We start from the raw sequence: 18,426 nt of genomic DNA, 5'->3' as shown, positions 1-18,426 counted from the left end.
GCTAACTATCTTCAAACCGTAAACCCTACAAAGGAGAGACGCACTCCGGCTAAAATATACATAAGTTAAATCATAAGAATTTTAGATGTCCCCGTCTGCAGACTCCACTCACTGCCTCCATCCCACAGCCACTAGAAACAATAACCTGCAGGTCCAACACACACTCTGAAGCTCATCTCAGAGACGTGTTGTTGAGTTTGAGCTTATTGATTCACAATAAGCTTTTTATGCGCTGAGTGTTTAAAATCCCAAATACAGGTCTCACACGGACGACACAGCGTTCTGCAGCAGCAGGACCTGTTAGAGCGCCCAGAGGCCAGAGCACCACGGCACCCTGCAGGGTCAGGATCCCATTACAGGCAATAAAAATCAAGCATCAACGCTAACAATCGACGTCCAGAAGCTTCCCAACAACCTGCAGGATGTTAGAACCACACAAAGCGCACACAACACACAGCACACAGCACACAGCGAGAGCAGTGAGGGAGGAGAGGGAGGGGGGACCTGTTGGCTCAGGGGCCGATGACTTTTAAAATGTGACAGACAGACCGGGCCAGTATCACATGGAAGGAGAGTGTTTGTGTGAACTAACAGACTTATAGACTATGTAAGTGAAAGCCATTAACTAAGAAGTAAAGACAACATTTCATTTCAGTGGGAATTCTCAGGACAGACTGAGGTGTCATCAGGTAACTGGGATGTGTGGGGTGATGTGTTTGAATAATTTTGCAGGTCCTAGTTTGCCCACCCCTGAGCTGGAGTCTCCTCATCAGGGATGGACGGATGAGGAGTAGATGGGTGATGGAGGGTGCAGGGTGTCTCACGGGAACCAGGTGCCAGCTGCATCAGCACCGTGACAGATTCAGGGTGAGGCCTTCACGTGCACGCTGAAGTCACATGACTGGAAACGCTTCAGAGGTATTGTGTGTGGTCCAGATCACCACAGTAATGCGTTTCTCATTTAGCGACCATCTGGATGTAGAAGTAGTTTGAATAAACAGCTAAACTTCTATCTTTCTCATCTCAAACATTTACACACGTGTTTGCATAGATGATTTTCTGACGATCAGTCAAAACCTCCCAACTTCTGTTACCCCTCGTGTAATGGGTTCTATAACAAATGAAGAAGTCTCTTCTCATATTGGATGTTTTCGCAAACAGTTTACATTTCTGCTCGTAACTGGAAACAGTCTTTTACAAACCTCTGTTGAGTGGAGGTTTAAGCAACACAACTACTCGTTAGAGTGAGGGAAAAGATTGAGGTTTGGGTAGAAACAACTCTGGAAGTGGCATCCCTTGAAGTCACTACAGTGAAACATGGAAATAGCATATATCTTCTTGCCGATTGTCTCGTTCCACTTTGTGGAATATCTACAAATACAGCGCATTCCTTTTTGCTGGTGAGGATGAGCGTATGAAAAGCGCCTGATCGACTGTGTGTGTTGAAACAGAGTGAAGCCCCTCCCCCATGCGGGTCATGAACACGTGGACTCACCGTTACTGTGTTGACTGTGAGGGCCGGGGTGCTGCTGTCGTTCCCCGGCTGTTCGCTCTGCGTGTGTGTCGCCGTGTACAGGGCCAGGGCGTGCTCGGCCACCGTGCTCGGCCCTGTGTAGTCTGCGGGCGGGTGGGCGTGGGCGTGGGCGTGGGCCGTGGCGTACTCGGGGATGCCGTTCTGTGGTGGAGGGGGGTACTGGGCCGGAGGGAAAGGTTGGGCCATGGCTTCAGGGGGAGCTGGGGCCTCTTGGTTACCCTGCAGGGAGAGCGAGGGGAGGAACAGCAAAGCAACTGGTTAACATGGGTTGACTGGTTTACTGGTCTGAGTCGTGTAGGACATGAACATGCAGCATCACAGCACGCGGACGTCTGGATATGCTTTTGATAGTTCACTCTCAAACAGCCTTCAACCGTCATGAGACCGAAGCGCAAATGTTTTCATGAATATTATTATACATTCAGTCTATTTATATATTACATGGAGCAGGCTGAGTGTTACTGCCATGAGGATGTGGATGGAGCTGCCTCAGTGTTACTGCCATGAGGATGTGGATGGAGCTGCCTCAGTGTTTGTGTTACTGCCATGAGGATGTGGATGGAGCTGCCTCAGTGTTGTTGCCATGAGGATGTGGATGGAGCTGCCTCAGTGTGTGTGTTGTTGCCATGAGGATGTGGATGGAGCTGCCTCAGTGTGTGTGTTGTTGCCATGAGGATGTGGATGGAGCTGCCTCAGTGTTGTTGCCATGAGGATGTGGATGGAGCTGCCTCAGTGTTGTTGCCATGAGGATGTGGATGGAGCTGCCTCAGTGTTGTTGCCATGAGGATGTGGATGGAGCTGCCTCAGTGTTACTGCCATGAGGATGTGGATGGAGCTGCCTCAGTGTTACTGCCATGAGGATGTGGATGGAGCTGCCTCAGTGTTGTTGCCATGAGGATGTGGATGGAGCTGCCTCAGTGTTGTTGCCATGAGGATGTGGATGGAGCTGCCTCATCTCGAGGCGTCTGACACACGTCTCCTCACAGGGGCGTGCCTGACAATTCTGGTATATTTCTGAAATAATGTGACAATCCTTCCCTCCTACCCGAGGATGTGTGGAGCTGATGAGGTGATGCATGACGTGAGACCAGGATTATTTTCTTTCAAATATTTTTGAAGCATTTTTAACCATCCTCCACACTTTTCCCATGAACAACTGAGTGGAACTCCAATAGACTGGAAGCGTGTACCTTTACCTCAATCTTCTCATTATTCTTTGCCCCAAATGTGACCTTAAGGAAAGCGTCCAGGATGAACATCCCATAATAGCTAGTCCTTATACTGTCTGCTATCAAATAAAGGCAAAACTCAACCTTTAAAGTAACAAGATAAGAAACACCAGCAGGAATAGCAGCATATGAGTAATTGAAAATAACATGTTGCTTTACCATAAGTTCAAGAACAATGATTCAATTAATTTTAGTATTCAATAAAAAGGCCAGGAGCCATGCGGAGAACAGATGCACACACAGAAACCCTGCGTACGCCACGGCCCTCATGTAACCAGAGAAAGAGGAAGGCCTGTGCAGCTCAGGCATACTTCAGACCAGCACAGGTTCCAGGAGACGGACGTGTGATCAGAGGGAGAGTACGAGGTGACGGACAGTCAGAGGAAAATATTGTTGTTCGGCTTGTTTGACAAGCTATAATGTTCCTGTTAGTGACGTTTCCAATTGATCCGGAATCGTGCAGCAGATATTGGCGTGACTGACAGTGAAGCTGGACAGAGAAGTTGTCTGTGTGTGTATGTGTGTGTGTGTGTGTGTGTGTGTGTGTGTGTGTGTGTGTGAGACTGAGAGTGCGTAGTGTATCTCTTTCCTTGAATACCAGTTAGAATACCAGCTGAGGGATGTTGACACAGCGCCTCCACACCACCTGTCTGCCGTCAGTACACACACCCAAAGAGATAATCAGATGGAATGAAACACAACGCGTGCTTTTGTGCGTGCCGGAGAGGCCGTGAGGGCGTGTCCTTTGTACGTGGCATGAGAAGGATGTTGGCTTCATTTGAAGAACAGAAGTCTGTTTGATCACAACATAAACCACCTCACCCACGTGGAAACATCTCTCTGTGGTGAGATGACCACACAAGCAGTGGAACCGGGACGGAGCGACACACACACGCCAAAGGAAGCTAATGCATCCTCACAGAGATGAGAGGGATCCATTAACTGATTGAAATCCATGTTTTTAATAGAAGTTGACGTTCTCCTTCGCTGCTTCTCTCCTTTCAGTCCTCACTTGCTTCACTTGCTTCCTTCCCTATCCCTGCTAATGTGAGGATGATGCTCTTTCACCTTCTGCTTCGCATGCCGTCAGATAATCACTTCCTCCATCCGATGATGATGATGATGGTGATGAATCGTCTGACGCTCTGCTTTTCCTCCGCACTGCTCAAAATCTTTTTGGAAAGCGGCTTAAAATTTTTAGAAATCAATCAGAGCAACTTTTCGAGGTGGGCCGAGAGCCTGACCTTAGCTGTTTCCAATAGCGTATTGAAGTTGGCTATCCTTATGCATGGAGATTGATGGCGCCGAGCATATTAAAGCAGTTTGCCGATGGCTCAGCGACTTAGCGACGGCGCCGCTGGCAGAGAGTCATCGCCGACTCCCCAGGCAGAAGAGCGTTATGCTCAATTTAGGGTTTGCTTAGGCTCACTTCACACTCAAATGAAGAAAAATATAAATCTACAGCAGCAAACGAGTCAAGTCATCAATAACCAAACGGGACTTTGTTGTGCTTGTTAGAGTTGGATGCGAGTAATGCTTTTTTAAACGCTTTGTGATGTCCTAACAGCTGAAATGAGCGCTCTACTTATCCAGTACAAAGACACACATCCACTCAGATTTACAGCTGACAGCTGCATCAGCCGGCTAGTTTCTATTAAAGGCCTTCATCTCAGCTCGGTGTGGGAAAGTAGGATCTTTAAAATCACCTCTTCCTGTTTCAGGGGACCACATTTGAAGCGTTATATTTGAGAGCTAACTCAAGAGCTAACTTTTCTGGTTTTCAGATTCATTTCTACCTGATAAAACTGTTTTCATCAAATGTGTTTTATTTGTGATAACTATGACATCACTACGACCAAGTGAGACCAGTGAAGAAACAGCTGTTAAAACATATTCATACGGTTTCATGTTCTTATCCCCAAGTGGACCTCTCTCCACATCACATACACATTGGTATATTTTCGTTTTTCTATATATTATATCTATTATTTTATTGTCATTGTTGACATTAGGTGGTCACAAATTCACAATGCATTTTCTGCAATGAATTAAATAAAAATGAATAAAAGTCCAATGATCCGTACACACATCTGCTCCTCTCTTCAGCGTGGATCCTCTCTGCACTCACCAATATTATATATGTATATATATATATATATATATATATATATATATATATATATATATATATATATATATATATATATATATATATATATATATATAGCTAACAAGCCTCAGGTGGAGCCTGTCCTGACTGAGACATGCTGGTGCGGGATAGTCCTGACACCCCTTTGATTACCGTCCTGGGACGCCCTGAAAGCTTCAATAGATACACGTTAGGGAGTCTCTAAAATAACAAGACAAATATTTGTGAGTTGGAATTGTCCCTAAACAGTCTTTTAAAAGCTTCTTAATGGCCAGTTTTTATTATTCAAACTGTAAAACATTTATTTACGAGCATGAATGAGTGCGAGAGACGATCTTTTTTCCCGCCGTAAATGACAAGTCTCTTACAATTTTCCAATTTGCCGGAATTCCAATGACAGGAATAAAGAAAGCAATAAATCGTTTCCTAACAACTGGTGTGTTAAAACGTCGTGCTTACGCCTGTCGGGACGCTACGGCAGGATTCTGCTTCCTCGTCTCTTCTCCAAACCAGAGGAACAGATGTGGCCTCGGTAAATAATGTGTAAATGACTGGGAGCGCTGCTCTGAGCTAAACATGGCTGGAAAATGAAATATTGCTGCTGAGTTTTCAAAACAGGATGCGTGTCAGAAAGCAACTGCATGTCTCTCATGTTCAGAGAAAGAAAAAACACAGAATATAACCACATAAGGAAAACATGAGCTGTTCTACACTTTGGTTATCGTTTCTAGCTAGAACAGTTTGTAAAAAACTAAAATAAAACAAATGCGATATATATATATATATATATATATATATATATATATATATATATATATATATATATATATATATGTATATATATATATATATATATATATATATATATATATATATATATATATATATATATACACATATATATCTATATATATATAATTTTTTAAGTTCCATGTATTACAAAAACTGCAGCTTCCATGAATTGGTTCCAGTGCAGCAGTTTTTGAAGTGTACATCATCTCCATCTCTCGTCTCTATGGCATCCACAGCAGATCTGCTGCTTCCAGCTCTTTAGCTTTAATGGCTGCCGTCTGAGGAGCGTCTCCATTGTTCAGAGCTCGCTCCCACCTCATGGCGCACTTCAAGCTGACAGCAGAAACACTATGACGTTGTTTTTTAAATTCCATCCTCATCTGGACAAACGGAGCGAGCCTCATCTCGGGCTGTTATGTTGTGGAGGCTTTCTGACTTTGGGAACTCAGAAGGTGTGTATTTACAGCGGCTCTCTCTCCACCGGGTCGCGCCCCGCTTCTCTTTGTTAATCTCAGAGTCCGTGCCGGGTGGAGTCGCGGCCCGGGGCGAGTCTCGGTTCACTAAAACAAGGAGCCTCATCGATAGGCCTCCCTGCCTGCAGCATCGATAAAGACCTGCGCTGATAGATGGCCCCACCTGGTCAATGCACACACTGGAGACAAGCCCCCCCCCACACACACACATACACACACACACACACACCAGCGAGCCATGAACAAAGACAGTCAAGTTAAATAATGGCAGCTGGCTGTGTGGAGTGGGAGCTGCAGGGGAAGTGCTTTACCTGGAGCTTTTGTTTTAATATGCCTAAATCATGAGCTGGTGTGTGATACATCTCCCTGTATGTAGGCGTGCACGCACTCGCTCACACACACACACACACACACACACACACACACACACACACACACACATGCTCACACGCTAAGCTGGAGACGGCTCTGCCCTGCTGGGGTTTAAGGCAGAAATGAGTGAGGAGGAAAAGAGGCTGAGGGAAGAAGAGAGTTAGAGAGAGCCAGAGGCAGAGAGAGAGAGAGAGAGAGAGAGAGAGAGAGAGAGAGAGAGAGAGAGAGAGAGAGAGAGAGAGAGAGAGAGAGAGTTAAAGTCAGTGAACTTCCATCATCCATCAAAGTGACTGAGGCGCTGACACACTGAGACATCCCCAGATCCTTGTCGACAAATTGCGCTGGTAAATGATTTCTCCTATCAGCTAAATCATACTATCCATCCCTCTCTCCTCCATCCTTCCATCTATCTCTCTGCATCATCCCCCGCCTTTCTCTCTCTCTCTCTCTCTCTCTCTCTCTCTCTCTCTCTCTCTCTCTCTCTCTCTCAATCCCCCGTCTTTTCCTCATTGAGTTTATTTCCCTTCAGCTCAGTGAAGCACAATGCTTGATGTCTGATGGACTCCGACTCTATATGTACATTAGGTACATGTATGCTGCACTCTCTCTTTCACACACACACACACACACACACACACACACACACACACACACACACACACACACACACACACACACACACACACACACACACACACACACACAGTAGGATGGCATTACTTGCCTGTTAAGTCAAGCCACCATTGATGGAAAAATAATTTGCAAAAGATATGGTTATTGAAATGTTACTCCCTCTGATATCATATATTACCCAGCAATGACCGCTTGTCAGTGCTGGGATTAAAAAAATAATAATTAAATGATAACATAGTTTTAACTTTTTGATTAGGTAGTTAGGTTTAGGAAACATAACCACTGAGTTATGCTAAGGAAAGAAGTTGTTTGCGTGAACTCGACTGACACGGGACTAACAGGACTAACGGGACTAACAGAACTAACGGGACTAACGGGACTAACAGAACTAACGGGACTAACGGGACTAACAGAACTAACGGGACTAACAGAACTAACGGGACTAACGGGACTAACGGAACTAACGGGACTAACGGGACTAACGGGACTAACGGGACTAACGGAACTAACGGAACTAACGGGACTAACGGAACTAACGGGACTAACGGGACTAACGGAACTAACGGGACTAACGGGACTAACGGGACTAACGGAACTAACGGGACTAACGGGACTAACGGGACTAACGGAACTGACGGGACTAACGGGACTAACAGAACTAACGGGACTAACGGGACTAACGGGACTAACGAGACTAACGAGACTAACGGGACTAACGGGACTAACGGGACTAACGACACTAACGGGACTGACGGGACTGACGGGACTAACGGGACTAACGGGACTAACGAGACTAACGGGATTAACGGGACTAACGGGACTAACGGGACTAACGAGACTAACGGGATTAACGGGATTAACGGGACTGATGGGACTAACGGGACTAACGGGACTAACGAGACTAACGGGATTAACGGAACTGACGGGACTAACGGGACTAACGGAACTAACGGGACTAACGGGACTAACGGGACTAACGAGACTAACGAGACTAACGGGACTAACGGGACTAACGGGACTAACGGGACTAACGACACTAACGGGACTGACGGGACTAACGGGACTAACGGGACTAACGAGACTAACGGGATTAACGGGACTAACGGGACTAACGGGACTAACGAGACTAACGAGACTAACGGGATTAACGGGACTAACGGGACTAACGGGACTAACGGGATTAACGGGACTAACACGACTAACGGGACTAACGGGACTAACGGGACTAACGAGTCCTCTGTCAGAATGAGTCATGCTGTGTTTTGTCCGTCAGAAGCGAGTGAAGCATCTTTAAGTCAACACGAGCTTTATGTCGCAGTGGTTGCTCTGGAAACAGCAGACACCGTTTTCTTTATGATTAAATAATCTGAGGTGTTATTTCTGTTCGTGGGCCTAGAAGAACCTTCACTGTACGAGGTGTCTTCATGCTGATGACACCCCCACCCTCCTCCATCCTCATCCTCTGCTCTACACCTTCTCCATCGCAGCTCATCCTGCTGAAGGTTCATTTCCTGCAGGCGGTCGGAGAAGATCTGCATTTCTGGCAAAGGCAGCCGATGAACCAAAGCAAGAGCCGATGGGACCGCACCTCCGACAAGATAATTCAATGTAGTACGGAGGAATGCGGGAGGCCGGGGGTTTTATGGGGAATGTGGTCTTAATGAATACAATTAAAAAGGCGCTGTACGCCGATGGTACGAGGGAGAAACCTCCACACTGCAGCAACACAGATCCATTCTCTAAATGCTCCATCAGACACTTTTATCGGCAGAATAAATGAGTCCCATCATGTTAGAAGTGTTAGTGTGTCCACATTCAGTATCTACTCTATGACTGAGAGGAAGAAAGACCTTTTGGATGAGCTGATCCGAGGTGCTCTGAGCAGAAGAAGCCAACATGTTGAGGGGAACAAAGGGCTAATTTACAGATGGATGTTAATGTGTGTCAGTGTGAGAGAGGATTACAGAGAAAACTACAGGTTCATTCATTTCAGGGTAATTAAAAAGTTCACACACTCTCTCTCTCTCTCTCACACACACACACACACACACACACACACACACACACACACACATGATTGCACAGCAGGAGTGCGTCTAATATTGATTCCCTTCTCTTCAGCTATTTTCCAAAGTAGCCTGGGGCTTCTCTCCACCCCTACTAACCATTACCCGAGCTTTCTGCTGGGCAGGGGTGCTTCAAAACCCCCTCCGCCTTCACCCCTGGAGCTACACCGCCCCGTGTGTGTCTGTGTGTGTGTGCAGGGTGTGATACATTGTAATGATCTGAGAGTAAGAGCTGGAGACGTGATACAGAATGCACTGAAGTCCAAATGAAGCCCAGAACTCACTTAAGTTGATCACACACCCTTACATGCACTCTGTGTGTGTGTGTGTGTGTGTGTGTGTGTGTGTGTGTGTGTGTGTGTGTGTGTGTGTGAGTGTGAGTGTTGCGGCGGGTGTGACACTGTCTGGATTCTTTACACTCCCATCACCACAGCTTTATTGTTCCAGGTTGACAGAGACAACTAATGAAGATTGGGGCCGAGAGCCACTGAGGCCGATCAGCCAGCGACTCACACACACACACACACACACACACACACACACACAGACACACACACACACACACACACACACACACACACACACACACACACATCACTACCAAAAGGAAAGCCTTGTCATACAACCTCTCGGCATCAAAGGGTCTTTTTTGTCGAATGCATAAGAAAGCACATGCGTTCTCAGGCAGACTGCAGTCTTTTGGCTTATGCAGCTTTTTTTGGCCAGACTGTGTAAACATGCCAGAAACTTGCTGCTTTAGGGGGCGATTAATATTGATGTGCACTGCAGACATCAGACAAGAAAGAGGACAGAGGGAACGGAGGAGATGGAGGGAGAGAAAGAAAGGAGAGGCAGCACTCTCCCGGAACTCTGCAGAGCTGCTGTCAGTAAACAGAAAGTAACATCGTTGGCCGAGCTGGATTTCACTTTAATTAGGTTTAACGTGTCGTCTCACCTAGAGCGCCGAGCAGGTGGAAATGAAGACTTGCAATTACAGAAAAAAGAGGAGAAGACAAATGTTTCTTTCCTTTAGCGTGAGGCTCTAGCTGAAGTCTTGTTCATGCACGCAGCCCTCCATGGGGAGTCAGTGTGGTCCACCTCGGACATGCAGGATGTGATGCAGTCGGATGTATTTGTTATTATGTGTTGAGGTCAATGCAGGTGCAAAGACACACAACTCAGTGCTGTCAGCAGGAGACGGGACGAGCCAGACCTCATCTGTGCCCACTGATCTGATCTCAGCTATCAATGACTTCTGTGCAGAAGATGAAGACGGAGCATCACGTCACCGTTCAGATGCCTTGTCGGTTTTACACACCGACAAGAATGCAAGTCCTGAGGAATAATACAGCATGTCAGCAGCAGGAGAGCAGTGAGGACAGTGAGCACACCTGGGCCTCAACCAGGGTCTCCTGGGTGATGGTCCTGTGTTTGTTTGGCCCATCCTCTCCCTCCTGCCTGTGGACTTTCTGGATTGTTGTACTTGTTATCGTCTCGCAGACGTCGACATTCAACACATCTCATATTTACAGTGCGGTGCCAACATCTTCTCCTCATCCTTCATTCCTTCATCCTCATCCCTCTCTCCTGTCGTCTCCACGTGTCCACACAGGACACCACGGAGGCTGCAGAGGTCTGGAAGCGCTTCATGTCAGAGGTAACAGGGCTTTGTCTTGTCCTCATCTGCTCACAAACCATCTTGAGCGTCACAAAGCGTAGGAAGCAGCAGATCAGTGAGATTGTGAGTGGCCTCGTACCAGAGGGACCAGGACATGGCCTGAGTGTGAGGGCTGGATCCGTTCAAGAGGAGCACATGTTTCATGAGATAGAAATGACTGGAAATACGGAAACAATTTGTAAAACAGTGCCATTATGGACTTCAGCGGCCTGCGGTTCTACATCCTTGAACCATATTTAATCTTCATGAGGCTCTGGAGAAACAAATGTTTAAACTCAACTAACAAGACCACCAACAAAAAACAAGAAACGATGCAGGTGAAGCTCAGCTCGTCACCGTCGGCTCGGCTTCGTCTCATTCCTTTTCTAGCCGTGGCAATGGCCTTTTAATAATGTTTATTAAGTAGTGCTGTCTGCTCTCCCATCAGCCTGACTATTATTTAATTCGGGCGCCATTAGACCGTCCTGTTTTCACAAGAATGCGTCCTTCCCAGGAGACGCCGGCTGCACCAACATCGCCATCGATACGTCTGACGGCCGCGATAAATCGCCTCGACAACAGCAGCCGGAGGAAAAGTTCCAGTTACCTGTGCACACACACACACGCACACACACACACACACACACACACACACACACACACACCACTCATATATTACCAAGCTAAGCACGCCCCACTGGTCATATAATCATTAGATAACATTACATCTAAAATATACTGTCATAATATATTGTGCGGCGTGGAATAGCCTCCATCTGTTCAGCGGCATAATACAGTCATGAAGTTAAACCCTCCCCTGCTAAATATACGCTAATTCTCTATTTGCTTTAATTACGGGGGAATGTGCAAGCTGCCTACGCAGAGAAGAAAGCAGAAGACGGATGAAACGGGAGCAGCACAGGTCGCCGAGGACGAAACAAACACAATATGTACTATTCCAGTGTGACTAACTAAATATTAGCCCCCCCCCCCCAGCCCCCACACACACACACACACACATGCGCACATACACGCACACACACACACACACACACACACACACACACACACACACACACACACTGCTTTAACTCTGCATCATCATCATGATCATCATCATCAACATGAGAGCGGCCACGGCTGAGCCAACCCGCTGCCTTTACCCCGAGAGTACTTTCCTACTATGAATACCAGTGTGTGTGACAGTGACCCAGTCCCCGTGAGTGAGTTATGCATGAGTGTGAGACACACACACACACACACACACACACACACAACTCTGACAGAGAGGCAGCGGAATCTAATTTAACACTCGGCTGAGCAGAGATTGGCCGACACTCCCAGTCCCTCACCGGCCAAGCAGGGACACTCCACGACCCAACTCCTGTGTGTGTGTGTGTGTGTGTGTGTGTGTGTGTGTGTGTGTGTGTGTGTGTGTGTGTGTGCGAGGATAGCTGTAGAACAAGAAAGCCAGCAAGTGAGGGAATGAGAAAGAGGGAGCGGGCGAGGGAGGAATCATGTTCATGGAGGAGTGGAGCGGGCGGCTGCTTAGGATTCAGAGAGTGTCGCAGGTCCTCTGGCAGCCGGCTCCCTCCAGGCCTGCTACATGATATTCACTAACCCCCGTAACAATGGCAAACATATGTAAATCGGCCTGTGTGCCCGATTCAATCAGACCCCGGCACAAAGCCACCAACACCGCCGGCACACCCGACGGAAGAAGGCGCCTACAGGGCAGACACACACTCACAAAGATGGAGGGGAGCTTTTGAGTGTGTGTCAGTAGAGTCACACAGGCCTCTCTGGAAACGCCTGTGGTGCGGCGTCTTACAATAGGGTTTCAACTAGTTTGAAAATCAAGGAATGTGACTGGCAGGTAGTGTCATTTCTTCCGTGATTCAGGTTTTCCCAAATCATTTCACAAACATCCAGGATGAAAGAGACATGTTCTGATCTGTGTGCAGCGATTTGCTTTCTTCATTCCTCCACCGACAGAACAAGCCGTGTGGAGGAATCAAAGGAATCAGGATTTCTTTGGATCATTCTTATGAACACATATTGCTCAGCAGGCTGCTAGCATAGGCTGATGCTAGTGCCGGGGGCCTGAACAGCTGGGAGGAGGAGCTTCTAGGAGAAACTAGTGTCCAACTCCGTGATCGAGCGCCTCTAAGCCACGGACTGATGAGATGTAGTGTCGGTGACGTCGCCTCTAGGTTTTCTGCAGAGCAGGCATGAAGCTCTAAGTGCCGTCTTGGCACTGCCGGTCTGCCTCCCAGTTAATCCAAAAATAGGCGGCCTGAGACGGCACCCGCCTGTCACTCAAAGCTGCCACGCCCTTAATCATGCCCCCCGTTCAGTCTTCATGGGGGAAGATCCCCGAATGCGAGCTGTAAAGAATGGAACAGCTTCTTTTTATAGCGCTCACATCTGCAGGTACTCTCAGCCTCATCGTTGACTAGTTTACCCAGAAGGCTCAGGGAGGCGCGGCTATAGAAGACATGAAGAACAATACGCAGTGATCACTTCTGTAACGACGCCTCCACACCGGGAACGACGGCATGCTCGTGTCCAGGAAAGAGGACTCAATAATGTAGCAGATAAACAACTTGTTACAATAGACAGCTTCCACACACAGACACACACACACACACACACACACACACACACACACACACACACACACACACTGACCCTGTATGTCTGGGATCTCATTATGAGGAGGCGGTGGGATCAGCGGGCCCTAAGTGCATCATGATCAGAGATAACGGCAGCTGGATAACTACTAGCAATCTACAGCTTCCCTTCGGGACCCGAGCGGCGCTCATCAGCCCTCATGAGCCACCGCTGCCGTCTCCTGAACAACCGGCCTCGTTCTGTGAGCACCTCGGTGTGTGTGCTCAGGTAAATTGAAACGCGACCGTTATTTGTTTGCATTGGGATTCTATTTTATTCCTCCGCCTGCGCTTTAATAAGGGAAGAAGCCTCGGGGGCATCGGACCGCGGGATCAGCTCTCCGGATCGCATCAGCTGACCCGCCACACGGCTGCATACATACTGTATTGACTATCAGCCACGGCCACTGAAAACCATTAGGCTAAATGACTCTAACCTGGCTGAGGAGATGAAATGAGACTCAGATGAGAGGGCAGGGTATCGATAGAGAACAATCGGGGCGCCGCTGATACAGTTAAGAAGAGAGCGAGGGGAGGAATCCAGCCCTCTGAATTGCAAATGTTCAATCGAAGGCGGATAAAGCACAAGGAGGAGCTAATCTGGGTTTTCACTTGAATGAGTGAGATAAGCCGTGGATCTCTCACACAGACAGTAACGACGGGCCGCCAGCGACCACCATGTTCTGCCATGGAGTGCGTTTCTCACCACGCCCGTCTGGCTGCTCCTGCCTCTTGACCCGTCGGCTTCTCGTGTGTGATCCGGTCACGTGTTCCTATGCAGCGAGCCGTCTGAAAGCTGCTCCCAGCCGCAGGCGCTTTGGCTGGCAACAAGCTGGGAAGAGTTCTCCCGGGCGTTGCTGCTCAGGGAGTCTCACTTGAAACACTCCAAAAAAAAAATCACATGGAGCTGTGGGTCACTGAGTTTTGGCAAACTTCATGAAATGTGTGGAAGCCTGTCTTTGTGTGAACACATTTGTGCGGGTCAGCTGCCCACACCCTCACATTCACTTCTGTATGTCATTAAATCCCCACCTGTATGGATTTGGACTATAACCTGAGTTTACGTGAGCTGATGCATAAAACATCAGTGTAACATTTTCATGACCTTATAGAAATAACAAGAGCCTCACATGGAGTGAGGAGCACATCCCCTCATACACATCGAATATGATCAAAACAGCTGATCTCCGGCGCAGGGGGGAGCAAAACGACCCACTTGAGCTTCCATAACCACTGCTCCTCCTGGTGGTGACATCAGGTATCGCCACTCGTTGACACGTAGCGTTCTGAGGGGCGTTACGAGGCCTGGACTTCATCCAGGGAGATTTAAATCCAGACCAGCACCCAGCGGAGGTCTGCCAAGGATCAGCTTGGGCCTTGTCATGGACCTGATTATGATTGTTAGGAATGATTGATAAAACTATATGAATAAGTTCTGGGAATTCGTAGCTCTACAAAATAGTTTGCTGGTATTAGCGAAATGAAAAACGTATTTTGTCCCGCTTTGTGCTTCTCGTCCAGGAGGACTTGAGGTGTGCAGTTGTTGCAGCTGGCTTATAGACCTCTTCAGCTAAATGTTTGATGATTTAAGACTGCTTCATTGTAAAAGGAACCGGGGCAGAGTGATAACAACACTACATTATTCATACGGGCCCTCCATCACGGCACGCTTTCTGTCTGAGGCAGACAGAGTCGGCGAGACAGAGGAAGAGACACAAGAGAGACAGGAGAGAGAGAGAGAGAGAGAGAGAGAGAGAGAGAGAGAGAGAGAGAGAGAGAGACTGGAGGAGAGAGACGGACAGGGACAGCGTTCCTCTTGGACTTACAAATGAACAATCGATGCAGAAATTAAACACATCAAAGTCACGACCCAAACTGAACTCGGCACAGATCTGAAGGAGTGTTCTGTCATTTGGTTTCTAAATGACATCAGAATATGGAAATAGGTAAACATTAAATTCCCATATTTGTGAACCATATTTGCTTCAAGGGGGACTTCATTACCCATAATTCCTGTCTGGTTAGTAAACTGTCTCCACTGAAGTGACTGAATAAATCCAATCTGTCGCATCGGTCTCCTTACGTTCTGCTTTATTTTATCCTCCACGGTTTGTTTGAAGGCGAAGCGACCCCAGAGGAATGCTAATGCTATGCTCTGGCTCCTGGAGGTGTGAGTACAGGCAACTGTTTGCTAACAAGTTGCTATCGGCTTCATAAAGGGATTTGAGTGAAAAATTGGCTTTGGGCATAAAATTCTCCGAAATGTGTTGACAATCACAAATGACGTCCAACAAAAGTGTAAAACTATACAATGAAGAATATATATTTTCGGCCACTGCAAGCATAATGGTTTGATGGGGATGGAGTCTCAATAACTGAGTCCATACCATCTCAGTGATCTGTTAGCGGCGGATCAGAAGGATAGCTGGGCGGCTAACAAGAGGCTCGGCCTGCCGCAGCTGAATGGAGCAGAGCAAAGCGATGCCCTCTCTGCCTGATGAGACTTCTATAATTGGATGTACCGGCCCGCATCTGTGTTCCACCCTGTGGTTCCCACCAATCCATGTGCTTGATCAATGGGCCTGCCCCGCGGGGTGCTGCTGGATATGCTAATCGATGGCCAACCTGGGCGCAAGGAGAGAGGGGATAGGCATGCAAATGAGGGGATCCGAGCCGGACTGCCACATGGGAACCTGAGACCTGATCAATTTATCGATGGCCAAATTTGGTCTCGTTCTTTCCTGAAGGCCATGATAATTGGGCTGGGTCGGCTTGAATTAAATGGATTTTAGTTAAGAGCGAGCATGAGAGAGTAAGACGTCACAGCTGGACCAAACAGAAGGAATCTGTGACTGCATCCACTCTGCTGCCGTCCACACGGCGCTGTGATGCCAACATCACATGACTGTTCACGTACACTGGGTGTACGGGGGCCGCAGGAAACAGGAAGTAGATTGAAAAACAAATACAAGTATTTTTCTCTTTCAAACCAGCATTTCTAAACGGGGAATTAGATTTTCGACAATCAAACAGACTCAATGTGTTGTTGATGAATCGTGAATGAACGTCCTGTTGCTGCATGTTCTGATGAGGAGAGAAGATGGTGCAAAGGAAGCATCCATGCAGTCAGGACAGGCACATACAGAACACAGGAAAACACTTACAGGAACACACACACACACACACACACACACACACACACACACACACACACACACACACAGTGCAAAAGGTCTCTTACTGCATCACACAAGTGATGGCAGGTACCTGGCACAGTAAATAAAAATACAATTTCCCAAAGTCCTGCAGCCCCCCCGTCCCCGTCACTGCCCCCCCCCCCCCCCCCCCACCACCCACCCCCTTCACACACACACACACACACCTCACCCCTTCATCTACCCATTGCTCAATTCCTTCAGAATGGCCCTATAGTTTCCTGTAATAAAGGGGGAGTGAGATGCCTATTTAATCTCCATGCCATTCCCTGGTCCGCTCCCCAAAGCCAGCCTGTCACACACACCGTGTTTTATTACACACACTGGAGAAGGGTTGGAGAGTGAAGGGAGGAAGACGGGAAATGAAATAACACAAGCAGCGAAAGTCAAGGTCTACAACAGCCCCTTCTCTGATGATCACTCTGCATTAACGTGTTTTTCTGATGTATTTGTATTGGAGCGTCGGCTCAGATCTCTGATGGCGGAACGGGCACACCGGAGACTTCTGCTTTTCTTTGTCCCGTGCCGTTTCCTCCTGGGTCCCACCCCACTTTCCCTGATTCATGAAATAAAATGTGTTCTTTCCTTTTAGTTTCCACAAAGTCTTCTTTCAAAGTCTCCAGAATGCTGGAAACAAAGCGTCTGAAATGCTCCCTGTGTTAAAGTCTGAGGCCGGCATCCCAGGATGCCTTTGGGGAGGCTGTCTGGGCCCGAGACAGTGATGCACAGGACTGTGGTTCCTCCGATGGGTTCTGAATAGCATGCACAAGCACTCAAATGTTTTCCATCACCACGAGTACGTGTGCACTTGTTTAAAGCCCCCCTGTGTCGAGTTGGGAACGGTTTGATTGTGGATGATTGAAACTGATGCAGATGGCCGGTTTGAGGTGGCTGGAGAATGAAACGGCTCCACACAGAGATGCAGCATTTCCCACCACTGTCTTCTCCAACACGGCCACGAGACGACACCAACAGGAGGCTTCTTCTGATTCTACAAGCAGCTCTACCGCCACCTCGATAGCACATGAAATATAGAGGTTTAATCTTTCTGATTTCTCTGATATTACTGCTCGTGAATTCCATTTGATGAAACTTCTGGTCATTTTGTTGGGTCTACCTCTGAAGGACAACTTGAGCACAGTCAAGCACCTGAAAGCACCCTCTGGGAGCCTTGACCCACAGGGGAATTCCCTAAAAAGCTCCTTCAGCCCAGGACGGAGAGGCGAGCTGCTGGTGAGCGTCATGTACGCCACGTTTCATACTGCAGATACAACGTGTCTGTGGCACCGAGGGACTCGGGTCAAGTGTGCACCTGGACGCATTCTGGATGGAACCAAAAAACAAACCTCTCAGCCATGTTTGCTCACTTTAGCTCTTCCATCACGGTTGGTATGCTTCCCGTCACCCTTTAAACATCCCCAAATATTTCATCGCCCCTTAGCACCTGGGGACCTATTCCTGGCCTCCCTCCATCCCTCTTCCTGTCTGTCTGCACCCCCATCCGTCGTCCACTTGTTCTTGTGCTGCGCGGCTGCCATGTCCCTGTCTGCCTGCCCTGACTAATGGGTACAGAGCGCCCCAAAGTGCCCCGGAGTGCCCTTTTTGCATTCCACCCATGGATATTACCAGCACAC

The 18,426-nt window shown here is 47.9% G+C and overlaps 1 protein-coding gene across 3 annotated transcripts in view; it reads right to left on the bottom strand.

The window, feature by feature from the left end:
• The window catches only part of rbfox3a (RNA binding fox-1 homolog 3a), a 482,822-nt gene that overhangs the window by 58,713 nt on the left and 405,683 nt on the right, over positions 1–18,426 (bottom strand). For all 3 annotated transcript variants that reach the window (XM_068582492.1, XM_068582490.1, XM_068582491.1), the window contains exon 6: positions 1,496–1,753. In XM_068582492.1, the coding sequence (XP_068438593.1) occupies positions 1,496–1,753 (258 nt within the window). The remainder of the gene's footprint in view (positions 1–1,495; positions 1,754–18,426) is intronic.

This window comes from Clinocottus analis, unplaced genomic scaffold (genome assembly GCF_023055335.1).
Source record: "Clinocottus analis isolate CAN_PGR_092001 unplaced genomic scaffold, fCliAna1.0.p SCAF_19, whole genome shotgun sequence".
NCBI classification, from domain to species: domain Eukaryota; kingdom Metazoa; phylum Chordata; class Actinopteri; order Perciformes; family Cottidae; genus Clinocottus; species Clinocottus analis.
This window is presented reverse-complemented; position numbering and strand designations above follow the sequence as displayed.